At 41.1% G+C, this 21,626-nt stretch overlaps 1 protein-coding gene across 10 annotated transcripts in view; it reads left to right on the top strand.

Moving 5' to 3' along the window:
- The window catches only part of Esrrg (estrogen related receptor gamma), a 614,884-nt gene extending 593,683 nt beyond the window's left edge, over window positions 1-21,201 (top strand). For all 10 annotated transcript variants that reach the window (XM_021166361.3, XM_029477722.2, XM_085843710.1 and 7 more), the window contains 2 exons: window positions 5,674-5,943; window positions 17,919-21,201. In XM_021166361.3, the coding sequence (XP_021022020.1) occupies window positions 5,674-5,943; window positions 17,919-18,163 (515 nt within the window). In that variant the 3' untranslated portion in view covers window positions 18,164-21,201. The remainder of the gene's footprint in view (window positions 1-5,673; window positions 5,944-17,918) is intronic.
- The last annotated feature ends 425 nt before the right edge of the window (window positions 21,202-21,626 follow it).

Below are 21,626 nucleotides of genomic sequence, written 5' to 3' on the forward strand. Positions count from 1 at the left end.
CTCAGAGAACAAGCGATAATGTCCGTCGATATGTGCAAAAAGCAACTGGCCTATTAACAGCACAGTAAGCCGTCTCTATTAAGGGTCCTGATCCAAGTACCTAGTGGCAGCTAAGCTGGAACCTTAGAGGCATGTTATTCTTCCTCAGTTCCTGTAACCATCAGGGTCACTTGTATGGGAATGAGAGGGCCTTCCCTGTGCCACATCCCCCAAGTGAACTTTGCCGTCTCCGTGGGTCACTATAGCTGAATAATGATTGTAGCCTAATGTGCTATTTGTTGGGGGAACAGTCAAACATTTTATCATATCTATCTATCTATCTATCTATCTATCTATCTATCTATCTATTTATTTATTGTGGAATAGAGAAACTATACTTCAAAACCCAAGAACGAGCAAATCAATACCGTGATTAACTGGCACTAACAGATACCCTGAGGATTTAAATGTTGGCGTTCTGTTTCGAGCTAAGCAGCTGCCAGTGGAATGCCTAGCAGGGGTTAAACCCAAATGCCTGCACCGCAGCCTATTTCTGTCAGCACTCCACTCAGGAAATAAACATTTATGCTTTCTGAAATGAAAGTGTATTTTTGAAGACCAGCCGTCAGATAGTTTTTGCCCTTCACACTTTCCAATGCTTAGCCTTTTTTTTGTACATTGACTGTAAAGTGCATAAGTTTGCCAGGCTGGGGGAAAAAACGTTACTGACAGTGCCCGTGGCGTCCCATTCAGTCCCTGAAGGTTCTGGGAGAAATGGGCAGGAAGGTTGGCACAAAGCATGCTTTCTTCAAGCCTGCTACCTCAGGGGCACCTGTTGGGAGAAGTTCTTCAATCCTTCCACGTGACATTATTCTCCACCGTCATCTAGTGTACCGTAGTGCAGATAAACACACAATTTAGCTGCAGGTCAGGGTAGAGAGCCCTTCTGCACAGCCAAATGCCTAAGATACAGTAAAAGGCACCAAGTCCAGGACAGAGATGAAGAGAGATCAGACTTGTCAGCGGTATCAGTGGAAAAGGCTGCCGATGGGAAAAAGGAAAATGTGCTGTGGTGTATTTTACAAAGCTGTAATAGGACTGAGCATTAGAAAGCATAGCCTGCCACACGCCTGCCACATGCCTGCCACATGCCTGCCACACGCCTGCCACACGCCTGCCACATGCCTGCCACACGCCTGCCACACGCCTGCCACACGCCTGCCACACGCCTGCCACACTCCAGAGAGTAAGATCCCGGATGCACAGCATGTGAGCTTCAAGGGACACAATGGCAAGCTCCATTTCATTTCGCTTGAGAGAAAGGTATCTTGCTAACGACAGCTACATGGTATAGATGACAAGACCTCTAAACACCATGAATGTCTGCTAAGAGCACAAACCAGTTATTATCATCTGGACACAAGTGTCCATGAGCCAATAACACCACCATGTTTTTATTATTAAAAAACAAAAACAAAAAACCCCTGAGAGTTGGTTTTATGACCCCCTTATTTTCATTAGCCTCTTAATTTAGGTGTCTCTGCTTTGCTCAAGTCTCTTGATAAAGACATTATTTCAGCATGGAAAGGAAATAGAGCCAGACATCCAAAAGGGAGGGTGAAAGATTATTTATTTATTTATTTATTTATTTATTTATTTATTTATTTATTTATTTTGGAAACCCAGAATTGGTATCAGTAATGCTTGCACACTCAGGGATCAGATAGAGGAGAATCGAAAGAGGGAGGGGAGCCTGCACTGTGTCACAAGTTCAAGGTCAGCCTGGACCAAGTATGGTAAGCAAGGAAGCAAATAAATAAGTGTTTATGGAATAGAAACAAAATCTTTATCTTATATTGGGCCCCTTAGATCTGCGGAATGCCTGTTTTGTAGGCAGCTTGAGTTCCACCTCAGAGTTTGGATGGACAAGGCCTTTGTATCCGTTTCCAGATTGTGGTGGTAAACTTAGAAAGGGCCAAATTGTGAGGCACTAATTAATAAGCTAAAAAGAGACAGAAGCCCAGACTGCCATATTCTATAACGCATAGGTCTTCCTTCCTTCCTCCCTCCCTCCCTTCCTTCTCCCCTTCGTTCCTTCTCTTTCCTTCCTAACGGATGCTTCTGCAAAAATCACACTACTTTAATGAAGTGGAGAAAAATATAAAAAACTAAGGACATCAAGCAAGCAAATTCATTACAGCTTTGTGCTAAAAAAAAAAGTATCCTTTCTTTACCTTTTCTTTCTCTTTATTTCATAGTAAAAAGGGAAAGAATAAGGTTTGCAAAACAGATGCCGCAAAGGCACACACACAGAGCCATCCATACCGAGGAAACAAATTGCAGAATCAACCTTTAAAAATGAAATTTTATTGCTTTTGCTTAATTAAACCCCAAAGAAATGTGGCAGACATTGTTGTTGTTGAAAAAAATGTTAATTTGTAAATCACAGGGACAAAGGGGCCCCGTGCAACTTTAAAGTTTCCGCACACGTAAATGTCGATAGTGCGCCTTCTCCATCATCAGCACTAAATTCACATTGACGCCTCTTTTCTTCTCGGTATTGATCCTTCCATGAGAACGTAGATTTGTATCTGTTAATTAATGCGTCCTGAAACAGCGTTTGTATTAATCAGGCAGATAAGAAAAATTGGATGGCTGTACCCCTGTGACAACCGTAAAAGTGCTGGCCCTGATAAAATCATGGATGGACCTCAATAAAAAAGTTCCTCCTTCCACTCAATAAACTAATCATCCCGCTTTTAATTATTCGGCAGGAAGATGTGTGGAGATTGGAGGATGGTGTAAATCTATTTACTAACAGCAGTGTCTGGGAGGGAGGACAGGGCTGTCTCAGGACGATGCTCCGGGCTATGAGGTCCCTCCATCTGCTTCGGCAACAGACTGCTGTTTGAGATCGTGAAGCGGAAGAATTAAACCAGGAAAATTAAAAAAAGAAAAAAATTCCATTCCTGTGGCTCAGAAGTTTACCGGTGATACGATTGTTGTGGCAGGTGTTGTTGATTGAATTTGTAAAAGAAATTTCATTTTACAAATCTTTTTCTCTTCCAGTTCATCCGTGTGCTAGTGGTGGTGGTGGTGGGACAGACAATGAGCTCCTGTGTTTGTCTCTTGTAGAACTTAATTTTCTCTGATAATTATTTCTTCTGATGACTTTTAAAACATGCTGTCGGGATGTGTTTATTAATGTCATACTAAAATTCATTGATAAAAATTAAGGGGAGGAAAGCCTTATGCTACGAGACCTAAAGCAGCCCTGTTAAATACAGTGTAAGTGCCTTTGTAGTGAAGGAAGTTCAGTCTTTAGGGATCCCACCAAGAGAAGCTGGAGGCATCCTTTTGATGGTTTGATTAAACACTTAGAGGTAATGGCACCAAGAGGCAGCTTACTGGTTTTTCTCAGCGGGCCAGGAAAACCTGCTTTTCCGTTGTATGGGACAAATCTGTTTCAACGTGCATACGAATGAGGCCAACTGCTGGCCAGCAGGGACGAATGAGGCCAACTGCTGGCCAGCAGGGACTTGGTCTTCATGATTGGGTCACAATGTCTAGGAAAGGTGTCAAAAGAGGTTTCTTAAGTTGCTTTAGTAACAATGATCTCTCTTTTTTATGGTGACTGCTAGGAGTGCCATAAATCATAGTAGTGTGCACTTAGTGGGCCACAGGACATACTTGGAATTCTGGGGCCTATTGTTGGCAGGGAAGTTTATGCTTTTAGGCCTCTTGGAACCCCTCACCTGTCTTCAGCCATTACCATTGTCCTTTTCAGGAGAGAGCGCAATCCTCTGGGGTGTGAAGGCATTAGATGACATGCGCACACATTATTCATATGTATATATATATATATATATATATATATATATATACACACACACACACACAATCACATTATAATATGCAACCCATACATCTGCGTGGACTTAGTGAAGGAGATATGACTGTCTTACTCCGCTGTGCCCTGTTAGACATGATGTGGCTTATTTTCCAGTGTCTGTCTTTTGTTCCTCAAGCATGGAAGACAGCGTACATAGCCTCTATATTGGATGCTTAGTTTACAGAGTGTCTATATTGGATGCTTTTCAAGTTTTAATAAAGGATGGAGCCAGAAATTTCAGACAAAAATAAGATACAACACTTCCCATCTCTGTGTTGTGAACTATCAGTTAGAAAAGTCCAGGGATCCACCCCATAATCAGTTTCCAAACACTGACATCATTGCATACACTAGCAAGATTTTGCTGAAAGGACCCAAATAGAGCTGTCTCTTGTGAGACTATGCCGGGGCCTAGCAAACACAGAAGTGGATGTTCACAGTCAGCTATTGGATGGATCACAGGGCCCCCAATGGAGGAGCTAGAGAAAGTACCCAAGGAGCTAAAGGGATCTGCAACCCTATAGGAACAACATTATGAACTAACCAGTACCCCGGAGCTCTTGACTCTAGCTGCATATGTATCAAAAGATGGCCTAGTCGGCCATCACTGTAAAGAGAGGCCCATTGGACACACAAACTTTATATGCTCCAGTACAGGGGAACGCCAGGGCCAAAAAAATGGGAATGGGTGGGTAGCTAAGTGGGGGGGGGGGTAGGGTATGGGGGACTTTTGGGATAGCATTGGAAATGTAAATGAGGAAAATACGTAATAAAAAAATATAAAAAGAAAAAAAAAAAGAACACTTGTGGCTCTTGCAAAGGACTGGAGTTTGGCTCCCAGCAGTCACATAGTAGCTGACAACCATCCATGACTCCAGTTCCAGGAGATCTGATGCCCTCTTCTGACCTCTGTGGGTGCCATTCATACACACGGCATGCACACATAGGTCCAAGTCAATCACTTGTACAGGTAAAATAAGTAAAAAAAAAAAAAAAAAGAAAGAAAAGTTTCATGTTTTATGTTTCCCAGATGCAAAAACAAGTTCATTGCCCTGCCTGGGATGAATGACCCGGCCAGTGCCTGAGCCCAGCCAATATTTTTATATGGGCTCTGGCTCTCTGCCAGTTTTTCCCACCAAACACTTTTATCTCTATATTTAGACTCTTAAACAAATAGACTTTAATAATAAGAGTGAAATGCGGCTTTTCTCTTGGGTAAGGAGGCAGGTGAGCTAAGATTTCTTCTTTATGTACTAGTGAGTATTTAAAAGAGAGATCTGTACTAATGACAGCAGGGATACACAGCCAGGCAAGAGTGCTCACTTGGTTTTAATTCATCACATGGCCATTACGGAGACACATTTCCAAGTTGGTGACTCTCGAGGTTTAAATCATTTTCTTTCCGGGGTGCGGGGGATTATGTTTGCCTTTATCTTCCCCATCAATATGTTTTGTTTTTTTTTATAACTAGGTAGTGGAAGGTACCTGAAAAATCTCACTGCCTTTAATGTTGGAAATAGAGCAAAGAGATAGGGTTTTGCTCTCTCTGCAAATAGGAAAGAAAACCAAACCTCGATCATGTTTCCAGACCCTACCATAGCACCTACCACAGAAGCTGCCTCCCTCGTGGCTTCAACTTTGGGTACACAAAAAGATATTGGGGTTGGAGGACTGAATGGCTCCTAATTAGAGTACAGCATAGTTCTGAGCTCCACAGCAGAGGCTACCCACCCTAGGAAGTGCAGGTTGCCTTAAGAAATCCCAGCTTTAGAGTAACCTGATCTACCCTGCTTCTTTTTCAGGCTTCTCCACACTGTCCCTGGCAGACCAGATGAGCCTCCTCCAGAGTGCATGGATGGAGATTCTGATCCTCGGCGTTGTGTACCGATCGCTTTCGTTTGAGGATGAACTTGTCTATGCAGACGATTATATAATGGATGAAGACCAGTCCAAATTAGCAGGCCTTCTTGACCTAAATAATGCTATCCTGCAGCTGGTGAAGAAGTACAAGAGCATGAAGCTAGAGAAGGAAGAATTCGTCACCCTCAAAGCAATAGCTCTTGCTAATTCAGGTTGGCATATTGATGTGGTCATTGTTGCGTTGTTAAAGATGTCAGCTTTTCCCCTTTCCTTCTCTTCTTGGGGATTTGTGAGACCTAGTTTGTAAGTTCTCCATGAGTCAGCAAAATTATAATCAGCGCAGCTTTCTAGTGAAAAGTTAAGAGAGAGAAAAATAAACTTAGAGGGAACATTTTTTATTTACTTGCTCTCAGAAACTCTGACACTTTTACCACCCTACGCTTTTACTAATTTGAACCGCAGCAAAGCAGACGGTCTTGAGGGACTCACCTAAATGGGCACTCTTGGGACAAAATTAGCTTCATTGTTGTTTCTGCGCAAGTCAACGTCAGTGAGTTATGAGGAAACAGTCCCCACCTTTCCTCTCAAAAAGGCCAATTTTGCAGTTGAGAAAAATACACGCCATGTTGCCCTTTGATTTTCATTGTGAAAAAAACCATAGCCTGGAATTCTCTAGTCATCACATTCTGTTGAAAGTGCTACAGTCAGTAGAGATTAAGAATTATAGGAATTCCTATGCCTAGCTTGAACAGGAGTGGGCTAAAATAGGGGCATACTCTGGTAAGTCAAAATGGTTGGTATTTTGTTATATTTCCCCTTTGTGCCTTCCCTAAGGCTAGATTGTAGTATTAAGTCTCTCTTAACATTTGCATAAAGTTCAGGATAGATCCCTCCTAATGACGGGCTGATCATCAGATACCTGCGTGTCAATAACGGCTCTGAAACCATGTACCATTGACAGTCACACGGCACTCGTTCCAGCTGCTTTTGTTTTGACCCTATCTTTGAACTTTATCTTGGTTGCCGGCCAGTAGTTTTCCCCTTAATTACAAGAAGGAAACTGTCAATAAAATCTGTTAAATGGGATGCAATGAGTGGCTTGAATGGGCGGATGGCTATTTGTTCAAATTCTGCAGTATTCAAGGTATTGACAGTTTGTTTTCTGGGGCCATATGTGACGATCAATCTCAGGCTGGGCTCAGCCGTGCTGAAAAATGAAAAACCAGATTGCTTTTGCTTACTTGTGGATGACGACTTTGTGATTTGGCGCGGTCTGGGCAAGATGAGACCTTCTGCCCAAATTGCCCCCATGAGAGCCAGGGATGCGTGACTGTTTTTAGAAATAATTTTTAATTGATTTTGTAATTAACAGTTCATCTAAAATATTGATGCATGAATCCTTGGACTGATGGAAGGGAAATAGTTTTCAACAATGAAGTTGTACCTTCCTATTTGTCTTTATAATGGGTGTTAGCATTTCACAGTTTTAAATGTGGATATAACCCACTTATTACCACACAATTCACACCACTTTCCCTCACATTTCTGGGAACTTAAATTGTGAGTGTGAGTGTGTGTGTGCGTGTATGTGTCTGTGACAAATGACCTTGTTGTTACAAACCCTTGAGCTGCCCTGGAGAGAGTTCAGGTGAGATAGAAGTTTTTTGAGTTTGTAAGGTTTTTTTTTTTTAGCCTTCATAATTTAGGACCAATTCAAATTAGGTGAAAGGGTTCACAGTACTGGTTTTGCAAAGAAGTTTTATTGATAATCTCAAAAATGATTCTAACTGAAACCATTAACTCTATTCATTATTTTTTAATAAACAGAGCAAGCACATTTTATATCATCTTATGTTCCCAATTGATTTTTGTAAATTGTTAGTTGATTATGAACCCTGGGCAATGCTAAAACTTTGTCATTAAAATTGCTAAATGTTGGCAGTTGGAGGTGTTCCCAGCATAGTTTTAGCTAAGGATGCTCATTTACCCTGCCTTAGTTCCTTAGAGCTTCCCTGTGTTCCCAGCATAGTTTTAGCTAAGGATGCTCATTTACCCTGCCTTAGTTCCTTACTAGAAGAATAGCCACTCATATTGTTGAAACACAAACGCTCTAATCCTGTTTCTTGTGCTCAGCCCAGGAAAGAACCTGCGGTGCTGCTGGCACAGTTGACTAGAAGTCCTGATTTAATGGACTCTGTAGTTTCTGTATGTAAAGGGCACAGTTAAGACTTTCCTGCCTCACCAGTTCTAGATCCCGAGTAGCATAGCTTCACAGAGCACTTCTGCATATAGGCAATTCTAACATCGACTTAGCTCTTGATTCCAAGAAAGGTGAATTGCATCTAGTTGTAATTCACACTTAGGCCATACCTAGTTCTTTGACCTTATAATCAAGCCACAGGGAACATGGCCTTATCCTGACCAGCTCAAACCAAAGTCCTGGTCTTTCAGTTTAGGGTAAACCACTCAGAGAGTCATTTTCTTTCATAACTTGTATGTATGGTATTTTGTTCAATTTCATTTTGCCTGTAAATTGGAGAACAGCAGCAAAAATGTAGACTTAATCTTGTTTGATCAAACTTGAGTTTCTTAAATGCTTATGGGTATATTGCTGTGAACACATCCCTGTGAGCACATCCCTGTGAGCGCATCCCTGTGAGAGAATCCCTGTGAGAACATCCCTGTGAGAGCATCCCTGTGAGAGCATCCCTGTGAGAACATCCCTGTGAGCACATCCCTGTGAGCACATCCCTGTGAACACATCCCTGTGAGAACATCCCTGTGAGAGCATCCCTGTGAGAACATCCCTGTGAGAGCATCCCTGTGAGAGCATCCCTGTGAGAGCATCCCTGTGAGCACATCCCTGTGAGAGCATCCCTGTGAACACATCCCTGTGAGAGCATCCCTGTGAACACATCCCTGTGAGAGCATCCCTGTGAGCACATCCCTGTGAGCACATCCCTGTGAGCGCATCCCTGTGAGAGCATCCCTGTGAACACATCCCTGTGAGAGCATCCCTGTGAACACATCCCTGTGAACACATCCCTGTGAACACATCCCTGTGAGAGCATCCCTGTGAGCACATCCCTGTGAGCACATCCCTGTGAGAACATCCCTGTGAACACATCCCTGTGAGAGCATCCCTGTGAGCACATCCCTGTGAGAGCATCCCTGTGAGCACATCCCTGTGAGCACATCCCTGTGAGAGCATCCCTGTGAGAGCATCCCTGTGAGAGAATCCCTGTGAGAGAATCCCTGTGAGAGCATTCCTGTGAGAGCATCCCTGTGAGAGCATCCCTGTGAGCACATCCCTGTGAGAGCATCCCTGTGAGAGCATCCCTGTGAGAGCATCCCTGTGAGAGCATCCCTGTGAGAGCATTCCTGTGAGAGCATCCCTGTGAGAACATCCCTGTGAGCTCATCCCTGTGAGCACATCCCTGTGAGAGCATCCCTGTGAGAGAATCCCTGTGAGAGCATCCCTGTGAGAGCATCCCTGTGAACACATCCCTGTGAGAGCATCCCTGTGAACACATCCCTGTGAGAGCATCCCTGTGAGCACATCCCTGTGAGAGCATCCCTGTGAACACATCCCTGTGAGAGCATCCCTGTGAGCACATCCCTGTGAACACATCCCTGTGAGAGCATCCCTGTGAACACATCCCTGTGAGAGCATCCCTGTGAGCACATCCCTGTGAGAGCATCCCTGTGAGCATGTGCTGATTCTTTGCTTAGATATACCAAGGTTTTCTTTTTGTATTCAAAATTTTAGATTAACATAAATGAACAATTATGTAAAAAATTATTTGGTAGAGGCCTATGTGACTTTTTCCTGCATGGCTGTAAATGTTAACAGAAATCACATTTGTTTATGCTTTAATATTATTTTAACCATCTGCTTTTATTCAATAGCCACCAATATTATGCTTTTGTTTGGTGAACAGACAGTTGGCTTCCTGATAGGGGTTTTTATATTTTTAGTGAGCACATTTTATTCAAGAATAAATATGAGTAAAATTAAGTGTTTTTTTTTACTTTTATATAATACTTCTAGAATAAAATAAATACGGATAGAACACTATTAATACTATTTTGGTCATCAGCTTAAGCTTGGGAATAATCTTAGGAACCTCATAATTGAGGACATTCCTCAGGACACATTGATTTGTATACACAGTTCACAATTGTAGAGTTTCTAGTGACAAATGCTGTGATTTCTTTAGATGACCGGAATGGGGCCATATTTAGGATATTTGAATACTTATATAAGATTAGCTTAGTGTCTCTCAATCATTTTTATTATCACACCCTTAGGGGAAGCTTTTTGATAAGCTTTTCCTTATAACTTGCTAATTAAGTAGCAATACCACAAATGTGTGTGTATACACACACACACACACACATACATACATACATATATATATATATATGGCATATATTTGTGATATTTTTTAATCTAAGGAATTTTTTGTACTCTGTGAGTCTGTATTTCCTTCACTTTAGAGAACATGGTTTCGAGTCATAGTTAGTTTCTTAACTCTAAAGTAAAATAGGTGAATTAAACAATGTCCAGCATCAGTAAGAGACATAAACCAGTTGAAACCAGTTATAAAAGTGAGGTAATAAGGTTTTGAGGTAGGGGATGTTTGGTTTGGAGACTGTGAGCTGAGCCTTCAGGATCAATATGTTAGCATCTCCATGAAGCTGCACAGTGAGCATAGATGTCACTAACAAAATCCCTTTCCGTCTAAAGGCCTTATTGGGCCTCTTAGGCAATTTTAGAAAATGGTGCCATTTCTCTGATGTTCTGGACGTAGTTTTAGTTGCTGGTCCAAAGGGTATACTTGCTTGATCGTTTGTTTTGGGAAAACCTTTCTGTAGCCACCTCTTTTAGAAAACTTCTCTTGAGGAATCTCCCTGCATGTCCATGCAGGCGCCACGTTCAGCTGATGAGCACTTGTAGTCACTGTGAGACAGAAAGTTGGACGTCTCATCTCCACTCCTGACACATTGCTTATATCCCACAAACAACCATGCACACTATGTTTCAGAGGGTTCAGTACAGAAAACTGGGTAATTCCTATCTCACCCCAAGAAACCTAAACTGATCGTGTTAAATTGCTTCAGAATTTGACGCCTATACTTCATGTTGCTGCCTTTTGATAACTATAATAGTCACCCCTTGGTATTTGTGAAGAATCAATTCTAGTTTTTTTTTCCTTAAGGATAGTTACAAAGCCTGCAGAGTATCAATTTGTATGTAAAATAGCATGATTTTATATAACCCATACCTGTTTGTTTTAGTAACTTAGCTCTAGAGTACTTATAAGTGGTACCAGATAAATTTAGATAAAGAGTTGACATATGGTGTTGTCTCAGGAACAGTGACAGGAAAAACTATGTGTGTTCAGTGCAGACATAATCCATACCTTCATTTTAAAAATACATTTGTGCTCTCATCTCTGGGGGTCAGAATTCCAAAATCAGTTCATCAGGTGTACTACAAGATATGGACAGAGCTCAGCTCCCCCTGATAATTCCAGAGAGTCTGTTTCCTTAATTTCTCTGGCATTAGTCATATTCCACAACATATCATCTGCATCCATTCAACCATCCATCCATCCATCCATCCATCCATCCATCCATCCATTTCTCCATTTATATATCCACCCATCCATCCATTTCTCCAACCATTCATCTACCCATCTATCCATCATTCCATCCACCCATCTATCCATCCATCCATCCATCTGTTCATCTATCATCCATTCATCAGTCCATCCATTCAATCTATCTATCCATCTATCTTTTCATTTTGCCTTATATTTTTGAAACAGTGTCTCACTATGTAGTTGAGGCTACCCTTGAGTTCTCAGTCCCTACCTCTGTGAACCCAGGCCTACCCATTGCTACCCAGGCTCTTCCTCCATCATAGAAAGCCAGTGGTGTAGAGGTTACCTTCATGACATGGCTGCCTCCTTTCTATTTTGCTTTTATTGGACTGGATATTCCAAGATAATCTCCCATATGAAGATTATATCTTAATAGCATACAAAGTTCCTTTTGCCCTAATAGGTAACATTCATGTGTTCTAGGATTCAGGACTTAGGCATCCTTGGAGTCAATTTTCAGTCTAACACAATGAATATATAAGCAAGTTCAAAAAAAAAAAAATAAGACTGTGAAGTAGCCAGGAACCGTTCAAGATGCCTTGTTCTAGGGTTAACCCTCTCCCTTTCTTCCAAAGTAACTGCTTTTAGAGGCACTAAATATAGACTTTTGATTCAGATAGATGCACTGGATTCTCTAAATGTAGCAGAAATAGATGCAAGAGGGAAAGTTACCTCCAGCCTAAAGAGTAAGCACATGTACTGCACCTACTGTCCTGGCTTTTGTGGCCACCACATCCTTGTGTTTGCTATTAAATTGTTTATGCTCAGTGACTGCAGTCAAGACTTGTTCATTTATCCCCCCAAAAATTCTATGGATGGACTTTAGAATCAAAATGTATAACCCAAGTCTGAATATCCCTGCTTTCTTTCCATCGTCTTTGGTCTGTTGTGGAAATTGCAACAGACCTCCTCACAACCTGGGTGCTACATACACTCAAGTCCTTGCCCAGTGGCACCTGCAGGTAGCTCATTGTTCAGTGGCTGCAGGGGGAGGCAAGGACAGTGACCTCTCTACGATGTCAGAGCTTAGGGTGTGGATGACTCAGATCTGCTCAGTATTGGCTGTGGTCTCAATTTCTGCCTGTCATTCTACCATGAGATGCATATAAAGTCCTAGAAAACTCACCTGCTCTTTAGCTGCCAGTTAGATAAAAGTGGGTCTATATATATATATACATATATATGTATATGTGTGTGTATATACATACACACATAGGTATTTGTGCATATTTAGTGACTATTAGTCAGTCACAAATGTTATCTTTATTGAAGCTTAAGTTTGTTCCAAGTTCGTCAGTGGTTGATTTCTAGAAGGTTTTTTTTGAATGACTTAGTGGTTTTACTTTATAGTTATGCCATTTGGTGTGACATTTTAAACCAGGGCCAGATGGTAATCTGGGGAAATGTTAGGAACACCCACATTATGTAATCATTTGGGTTTGGGGGAGCAGTCTTGAGGCCCACCTTGTCCTGGTTTGTGTTGCGATGCCACACGTTTGGCTTTGCTGCCTGGTTACTATAAGGATACTTACGATCAGTGCCTTTCAATCTTTTATTTTGTGGGGAAGCCATTCTGTCAGTGAAGGCCATTTGTCTTACAGTTACCCAGGGGTCCTGGATGGCAGCTGGCTGCTGACCATAGAATCACTCTAGAACACCTTATCTAGTGTTCCTAGAGAAATTAAAACATCACTTCTCTTTTAAGAAGACCTCTGCTCATTTCCATTTTTTGTTTCGCTTAGCACATTCTTGTTTTAATCTTTTAAGGTTCAGGGATAAAAGTCATATTGATCATCACCTCTCTCTTGTAGGGTGATTTACATCGCTTGTTACAATGCTGGGTATTGACACCAGGTCCTTCCCACATGCTAAGAAAGCTCTTGGCCACTGGACCACATACCCTGTCCATTATAAACTCTCAGTAAAGTGACCATCTCTGTCCCACAAAGTACATTACCAGTTATGATTTTTCATTCTCCATACTAGACGACACTGGACATGCATGTCTATTCTTGATACTCAGTTCCGGCTCAGCATGAGACATCATTATAGATAATGAGTCACAAGCAGAAAGTCACTTCCCAGATTGAACTGTGACCCTCTGAGCACCCATGCCCATGTCCACCGGTATAGAAAAGGCCAATGCTTACTACACTTAATGAGTAAAATCTAAAGCCTTTGAATGTTCCACCTATGGCAATAGATGTGTTTCATCCCTGTTCTGAGAGTCAAAGACAGGAATGGCACCCTCTCTTATGGTCTCATTCGTAGGCGACTATATCAAATATTATGAATACTATATCAAAAATATCAAATATTATGGAACTGGAGAGGAGACTGGGTGATGAAGAGCACTGACTGCTCTTCCAGAAGACCTAGGTTCAATACCCAGCACCTACAGAGTAGCTCACAACCATCAGTAACAGAGTCTCCGGGGATATGAGACCCTCTTCTGGCCTCTGCAAGCACTGCACATACATGGTACACAGGCAAAACACTCACTAAAATTAAATAAACAAATAAATAAATAAACACACAAATAAAACAATAAAACTATTGTATATAGTTACTCATTAAGGTAGTTATTAGGGGTTGAAACAACATATTATATATATATATATATATATATATATATATATGATATAAGATATATATCCTATTTGAGCTCTGGTTACATTTTGAAATCTTAATTCATTTTAATAGCACATATATATTTATTATCCTATTCAGTTGTCCTCAACGAAGAGTTAATGGTAAGTTGTGGACCAAGTCCCAGTACCTTGATTTGGTGGTTCAGGACTTGGGCCCAGGCATCCAAATTTCTGACCAGATGAACTAGTACTCTTACTGTGTAGCCTTGCCCTGCCAAGTGTGTTCATGACCGGATGTATCCCTGTTATCACATTTACTCTGTTTCCATCCATTCTGATTCTCAGACCTGCTTCCTTGGAAACATACTTGAGAAGAAACAAGTACCAACAACCAAAGCCAGACAATCACCCAATGCCACTTCTACTGATTCTGGCATCTGCATGTCCACCGAGCCCAAGAAACAGAGCAGATTAAACATTACAGAACCAACACTTGAACTAGGGCCCCTAATGGAGATGGATATTTCCTTCAGCAGTCTGCCAGCTGAATCACGGTCTAATTAAATAGTTCAGATTTAGTGAGTTTGCATTTGAAGTATTAGCAGATCTGAGAACGAGTAAAGCTAAAATGAGTTAGAATCTTTTCTGTAAATGGGAAGTTAAATTATCATAGTAATTTGATTAAATCATTTTTAAATCTCTCCAGCTAAATCACAGCCTTTAAAGAATAGTTTGAAGTCTTAATTGCTGTTTGTGAGCATATCGCTCTGCTATTTGTTCTCGCCTCATTTCCTGTGACATCCGCTCGTATATCTCCCTAGGCCAGGCCAGAGTAGTGGCAAAGGAAAAACTGAAAAGCTAGGGTGGCAGGGGCGGGGGGAGCTGCAGCTGGCTTCCCATGTTTAAATGAACACCACCTACAAAAGAGAAATATGCTCTACTTCATTACAATAATTATAACCCAAACCAAAGGAAGGCACTTGGAGACAGACTGGGAAAATATGAAATAGGTATTTCTCATCATTAGACCCATCTCTTGTAAAGCAGTCTTCATACAACTAGAGATACCATTGCTTGGAACACTGTAGAGGAGACTGCTGATAAAAACAGAAAAGTCCATGACTGTGTTCCTTGGGCAGTTCCATTTTCATTTGGAGAATAAACACTAGCATAACTATATTTTAGAAGCTGAATTTTATTTTATTTTATTATTTTATTTTATTTAAAAAAGGGAAACTAAGTTTCCAGTGCTAGTGAGATAGTCCAGTGGGTAAAATGCTTTTCTTACCAGCATCAGGACCAGTGTTTGAGTAACAAGAAGCCATGCCAAAAGCCAGATAGGGTAGCCAGAGCTTTCAATCCCAGTGGTGAGGAGGCAGAGACAGGAAGCCTCCAGGGACTCACTGGCCAGCCCGTCTAGCTGGCTTGGCAAATTCCAATCTGTTGAGAGACCTTATCTCAGGAGACACAGTAGATAGTTCTTGAGGAAGGTTACAGAGAAGTGTATGTGTGAACACATGTGCGCTTACACACCCCAAATGCATAACACATATACACACACAAATAGAACAAACTAAGTTTGAGCCGGAGAGAACACAGATGGAGGGTCATTAACAGGGCAGGTGACTACAAAGCCGCTCCATCTCCACCTAGTCCCAGCTCACTGTGGAAGGTGACCTCTTGAAGCTCCATCATGGAGTCTTCTAGCCATCACCCCGCCACTTCCCTTATCCTCTAGTATCTCCCAAGATTACTGTCACCTGGGGAGAAGGAGCAAGAGGAACAATAGCAGGACTTCCAGGTGAGGGTCTTGTCACCCTTCATTATGTTCTTCTGCAAAGCAAAGCCAACAAGTGATCCATTGGTGTTAGCATAGACTCCTGCATCTCTGTGTTGTATAGTAGCCAAGGTTACCATGCTGTGTTAATCTGAGTCCCAAGGTAGCATCAAAACCACCATGCAATCCTGATCTACTTGGTATAAACAGTGCATAATTTTAACAGACAGAAGAGTTTTTAGGGTTTTTGTTTAGTTTAGTTTTATTTTTTTGATTTAAAAGAATTTATTTATTTATTTATTTATTTATTTATTTATAATCCACCCATTACCCTTGGACCAGCTCCTGTATGCTGCCTGGTTGGTGGCTCAGTGTCTGGGAGCTCCTAGAGGTCCAAGTTAGTTGAGACCACTGGTCTTCCTATAGGGGCACCCTCTTCTGCTTCTTCTATCCTTCCCCCAACCCAACCACAGTGGTCCCCGACTGCAGTCCAATGGTTGGGTGTAAGTATCTGCATCAGTCACTTGCTGGTTTGGCCTCTCAGAGGACAGCTATGCTAGGCTCCCATCTGTAAGCACATCACAGCATCAGTAATAGTGTCAGGCTTTAGTGTCTCCCCACGAGGTGGATCCCCTGTTGGGCAGGTCACTGGACCGCCTCTCCCTCAGTCTCTTCTCCATTTTGGTTCCTGCAGTTTTTATAGGCAGGAATACTTCTGGGTCAGACATTTTAACTGTGGGTTGGTAACATCACCTCGAGAGGCTCCAGACAGAACAGTTTAACAGCATTTTACTGGTTATATCCAGTCGTCCTCATTCCTCTGCCTCTCTGTTTTTATTTGGTTTTATTACAAGGTTCTGTTTAGTTTACTCTGTGATCTATGTTTGAATTGTGGGAAACTTGGGCTAACTACATATATCTTCGCACTTGACATTCACAGTGAAAAGGGATTATTAAACATGAAGAGTCCCCGAAGACTCCATTATGTGTAATTAACAGATAAACTGTCATCGGAATCAATAAAACGTGCTAAATGATTCAAACTTGTATATAATTAAGTGTCTGTTTTATTTTTTTATCCACATTTCACATTTCTCACAAGGATAATTACAGCAACCTTGTTAACCCTTTTTGTTCCTGACTACATTGGATTGTTAAATTAGTCAATTTAGGGGCCGAGTTCACTATTACAAATGGGGAAAATATTTCACAACTAAACGTAATCTGAGTATATAAGAATAACGTAATAAGATGTGAGCAATACATTTAAGATTTTGAAGCATTAGAAATGACAGAGATATCATATAGTCAGGGTTTCCATGTGTCATGTGGACTTGTGAATTACAATCTTGGTCATTATCTTTTTAACCTTTGGGAAATATGAACTTTTGGGTAGAAATTTGAGATTTAAAATTTATCTTTGCTAACATTTAGAAATTTTTAAAATAATATTTTTATTTATTCTTTGAGAATTTTTTAGAGTAGATTTTGATCATATTTATTTCTCTTCCTCCCCTTATTCACCTGTGTTATAAATTCCTTGCTATAGTTCTTTGTTAAAGAAACATGAAAAGGTCTTAGGGTCATACTGCCAAATGTCTGTTAAAGTGTTCTGCTAGTCAATATGTAATGTATGCTGTAAATACACACATATGCACACACACACACACATATGCAGATATAAAATAATTCTTAAATTCTAAGCTCATATTGAAGATTACTAAGTGAAATTTAGGGGAAAACATACAGGGTTTGAACCAGCTTTGACCCCTGGGTACATAAGAACACCCACATATTTTATTTAGAATGTTTTCATCTGTGTTCCTTGTGATATTTCTTTATAGTGTGTGTGTGTGTGTGATAGAAAGAGAGAGTGTGTGTGTGAGATAGAGTGTGTGTATGAATGTGTGTGAATGTGTGTGTGTGTGTGAGTGTGCATATATGAATGTGTGTGAGCACTGTGTGAATGTGTGTGAGCATGGATGTGGATGTGTGTGTGAGTGTGTGAATGTGTATGTGTGAGTGTGTGTGACTGTGTATGAGTATGTGTGTGGGTGTGTCTCTCTGTGTATAAAATAAATGGCATTTTGTTTGGTTAGCTTGGTTTTGCAATTTCCATGATGGCTGACCTCTTCTGCTTCCCTGTCCAGATTCCATGCATATAGAAGATGTGGAAGCTGTGCAGAAACTTCAGGATGTGTTACATGAGGCCCTGCAGGATTACGAGGCTGGCCAGCACATGGAAGACCCTCGCCGTGCAGGCAAGATGCTGATGACGCTGCCGCTGCTGAGGCAGACCTCCACCAAGGCAGTCCAGCACTTCTACAACATCAAACTCGAAGGCAAAGTGCCCATGCACAAACTTTTTTTGGAAATGCTGGAGGCCAAGGTCTGACTAAAAGCCCCCCCTGGGCCCTCCCATCCTGCACGTTGAAAAGGGAAGATAAACCCAAGAATGATGTCGAAGAATCTTAGAGTTTAGTGAACAACATTAAAAATCAAGACTGCACTGATATTTTAGCAGCCACAGTACGATGCAGCCTGCGGATTCCGCCACATCTTCCTGATAGGTTTCCTCTACTTCATCCCACCATCCTCTGGCCACATCCCTGCGATCCTCCACTCTTCCTTGTTCTATTATTATGTTTGGCTTCTTTCACTAATAGTTCATTTTCCCTCCTCCCCTCCTTCCCTCCTTTCTCTTCCCCCTCCCTCCTCTGTCTCCCCCTTCCTTCCTTTCTCTTCCTTTCCACAATCTCCTCCTCTTGCCTTGCTCTCCCCTCTCTTCGCTTTCTCACATCTCCTCCCACTCTGCATACATAGTCAATACCTCTGATTGTATGGAACATTTCTTTTACCTCTTGCATCTCTTCTCCATCTCTTCCTTCCCCATTATTTTTTGTTTGTTTCCTTTCCTTCCTTCTGCTGCTGAACTCTTAAAAGCAGTCTCTAACTGGAGAGAGAGAAAGAGAGAGAGAGATGGAAGCCAGCCCTGCCAAAGGACAGAGATCCATACTATGGATGCCAGTGAACTTGTCATGAACCATGACATCCCCGGTGAGTAAGGAATCAAAGAGAGAACCGTACCTAAAGTACAGTGCAACGCAAACGGATCGACTTAGTGCAGTATTAGATTCTACGGGGCAGCCTTCGATCAGACAACCTAAGTGGCGGCATTGGCTGCTTCTCCTTGCTTTCTCATCTAGATCAGTTACAGCCATTTGATTCCTTAATTCTTTTGTCAAGTCTTCCAGGTGTTGGTTAGTTTAGCTACTATGTAACTTTTTCAGGGAATCCTTTAAGCTTTATTCATTCATGCAATACTAGAGAGGGGTAAGGATACCGCAACCTCGTGCTGGCTTTGAACAATTGAACACTAATGAAGGACAAATGAACCCTGAAGGAAGATTTTTAAAAATGTTTCGTTTCTTCTTACAAATGGAGATTTTTTTGTACCAGCTTTACCACTTTTCAGCCATTTATTAATATGGGGATTTAACTTACTCAAGCAATAGTTGAAGGGAAGGTGCATATTAACACGGATGCAATTTATGTTGTGTGCCAGTCTGGTCCCAAACATCAGTTTCTTACATGAGCTCCAGTTTGCCTAAATGTTCACTGACACCAAGGATTAGATGATACCTACCGTGACACCGAGTGGTCCCATCCACGAGCACTGCACATGGGATCCCTCTCTGTAGAATTAGCACCAGTACACCTCCCTGCTGGGAGGGACAGTCGCCATACGGTTTCTAGCTGCCCTCGTGGTTAGGAACAAGATGCTGCCTGTATACAGTTACAAACTCTGTCTCAGAAGGAGCTGTGAGCCAATACCATTTCAGAGGCAATAAGGCTAAATGCCCGAATTCAAACCAACCAACCATCAAAGACAGCAGACGCCTGACCAAATTCTAAAGTCCTGATCCATAGGAGTCGATTCACTTAGGGATGGTGGTTTAAATTAACCTGCAGGTTTGTTTTGTTTCGTTGTTTGTTTTCTTACCAAAAGCTAAGCCAATAGATGTGCTTTTTCAACAAATATGGTCACAGCACGAAGGTCAGTCAGGTTTCAGACTGTAACCAGGTGTAATCGAATGAAGAAATCAGATGTCCCCTCCCGAAACCTACAGTCGCCGAATAACCAGAAACCAGTAACCTCCGTAGAACGCTTTACCAATGGACCACTGTTAGTAGCTGCTCTCTGTATTCTGTGGACAGTCTTATTCTATGTACACAGATGTAATTAAAGTTGTACTCCTAACAAACAAAAGAATAGTTCAGCTTCAATGTTCCATGTTTGCTGCGCTTTTCTGAACTTTATGTTGCATTCGGAAACTGTCGTCTTGTTCTCGTGGCGTTTGGATTCTTGTGGTGTGTGCTTTTAGACACAGGGTAGAAGTAGAGACAGTATTGGATGTATACTTCCTCAGGAGACTACAGTAGTATATTCTACTCCTTACCAGTAATAACTAAGAGATTGAAACTCCAAAACAGTATTCATTACGATCAGACACACATCAAAATCATAATAATATTTTCAAAAAAGGGATAATTTCTCTAATGGTTTATTATAGAATACCAATGTATAGCTTAGACATAAAACTTTGAATATTCAAGAATATAGATAAGTCTAATTTTTAAATGCTGTATATAGGCTTCCACCTGATCATCTCTCAGATGTTGTTATTAACTCGCTCTGTGTTGTTGCAAACCTTTTTGGTGCGGACTTGCTTCCAAAACTATTGCTACTTTGTGTGCGTTAAGCAAAATACCTTGGACTGAGGCTGTCTCAGCGCTGTGCTAGGAATACTGTGTATCTATCATTAGCTATATGGGAATATATCGTAGATTGTGGTTCTCAGTAGAGAAAGTGACTGTAGTGTGACTCTAGGTAAACCATCTTTAGCAATTCATTCGGATGGTCAATAACTTGAAATTGATAGCTGTGATAAGTTAAAAAAAATTGGCAAATCCCTGACTAAACATCCACAGAAAATACAACTCCTGGGGGGGGGGGAAGGTGCTCATCCTGTAAGATTCTTTCATCATGTAAGTGTTTGAAACATTACTTTGCAGAAGGTTTATGCAGGGTTTAAGTTACTACTACTCAATCATGCTATATATACACAAATGGAATATAGACAATGTATCCACCGTTTCACTGAGTCACAGAGAAGTATCTGAGCTTCAGAAGCCAGAGCCCACACGTGATCAGATGAGACAGAGGCACATTTAAAGAACAAGGTACAATGTATAGTTCTCCGTTTAGAAGACTTGGCCTTTTAAAACAACAAAGATCTCACAACTATGGTGAAAACAACAACAGCTTCAAGTGTGGATCTAAAGAAAACGCACAGGTTTAGGGTAAATACCATTTGTACCTTGCTCAAGCAAAGTTTATTGTTTTGGTTTTTGTTTTTTGGTTTTTATTTTTCAAGTTTCCAGCAAGACCGTTTAGTTAATGCCAGCTGTCAGGAAGATACCAAGGTGTATGTTTTAGCCATGCAATTTGCAGTTTTATTTTCCTTTTAGGTTTGTCCTTATTTAAGGCAGTGCAATTGTGTTGGCTTCTTGTAGTGACTCTCGTGTTTTAATCAAGCCAGATTGTTGTATTTATTCCACTATTTTGCATTTAAATGATGACATAAAAGATATAAAAAATTTAAAACTGCTATTTTTCTTATAGAAGAGAAAATGGATGTTGGTGATTGTATTTTAATTATTTAAGCATCTCTGTTTACCTGCCTGGGACAACATTTTATGGCAGTCTTATGTGCAAAGATCGTGAATGGACAAAACAAAAAATTAAACTGCTTACAATGATCCAGGAGTTGCATTATAGCCAGTAGTAAAAATAA

This window comes from Mus caroli, unplaced genomic scaffold, assembly GCF_978045245.1.
Source record: "Mus caroli unplaced genomic scaffold, Mus_caroli_1 scaffold_1, whole genome shotgun sequence".
NCBI classification, from domain to species: Eukaryota; Metazoa; Chordata; class Mammalia; order Rodentia; family Muridae; genus Mus; species Mus caroli.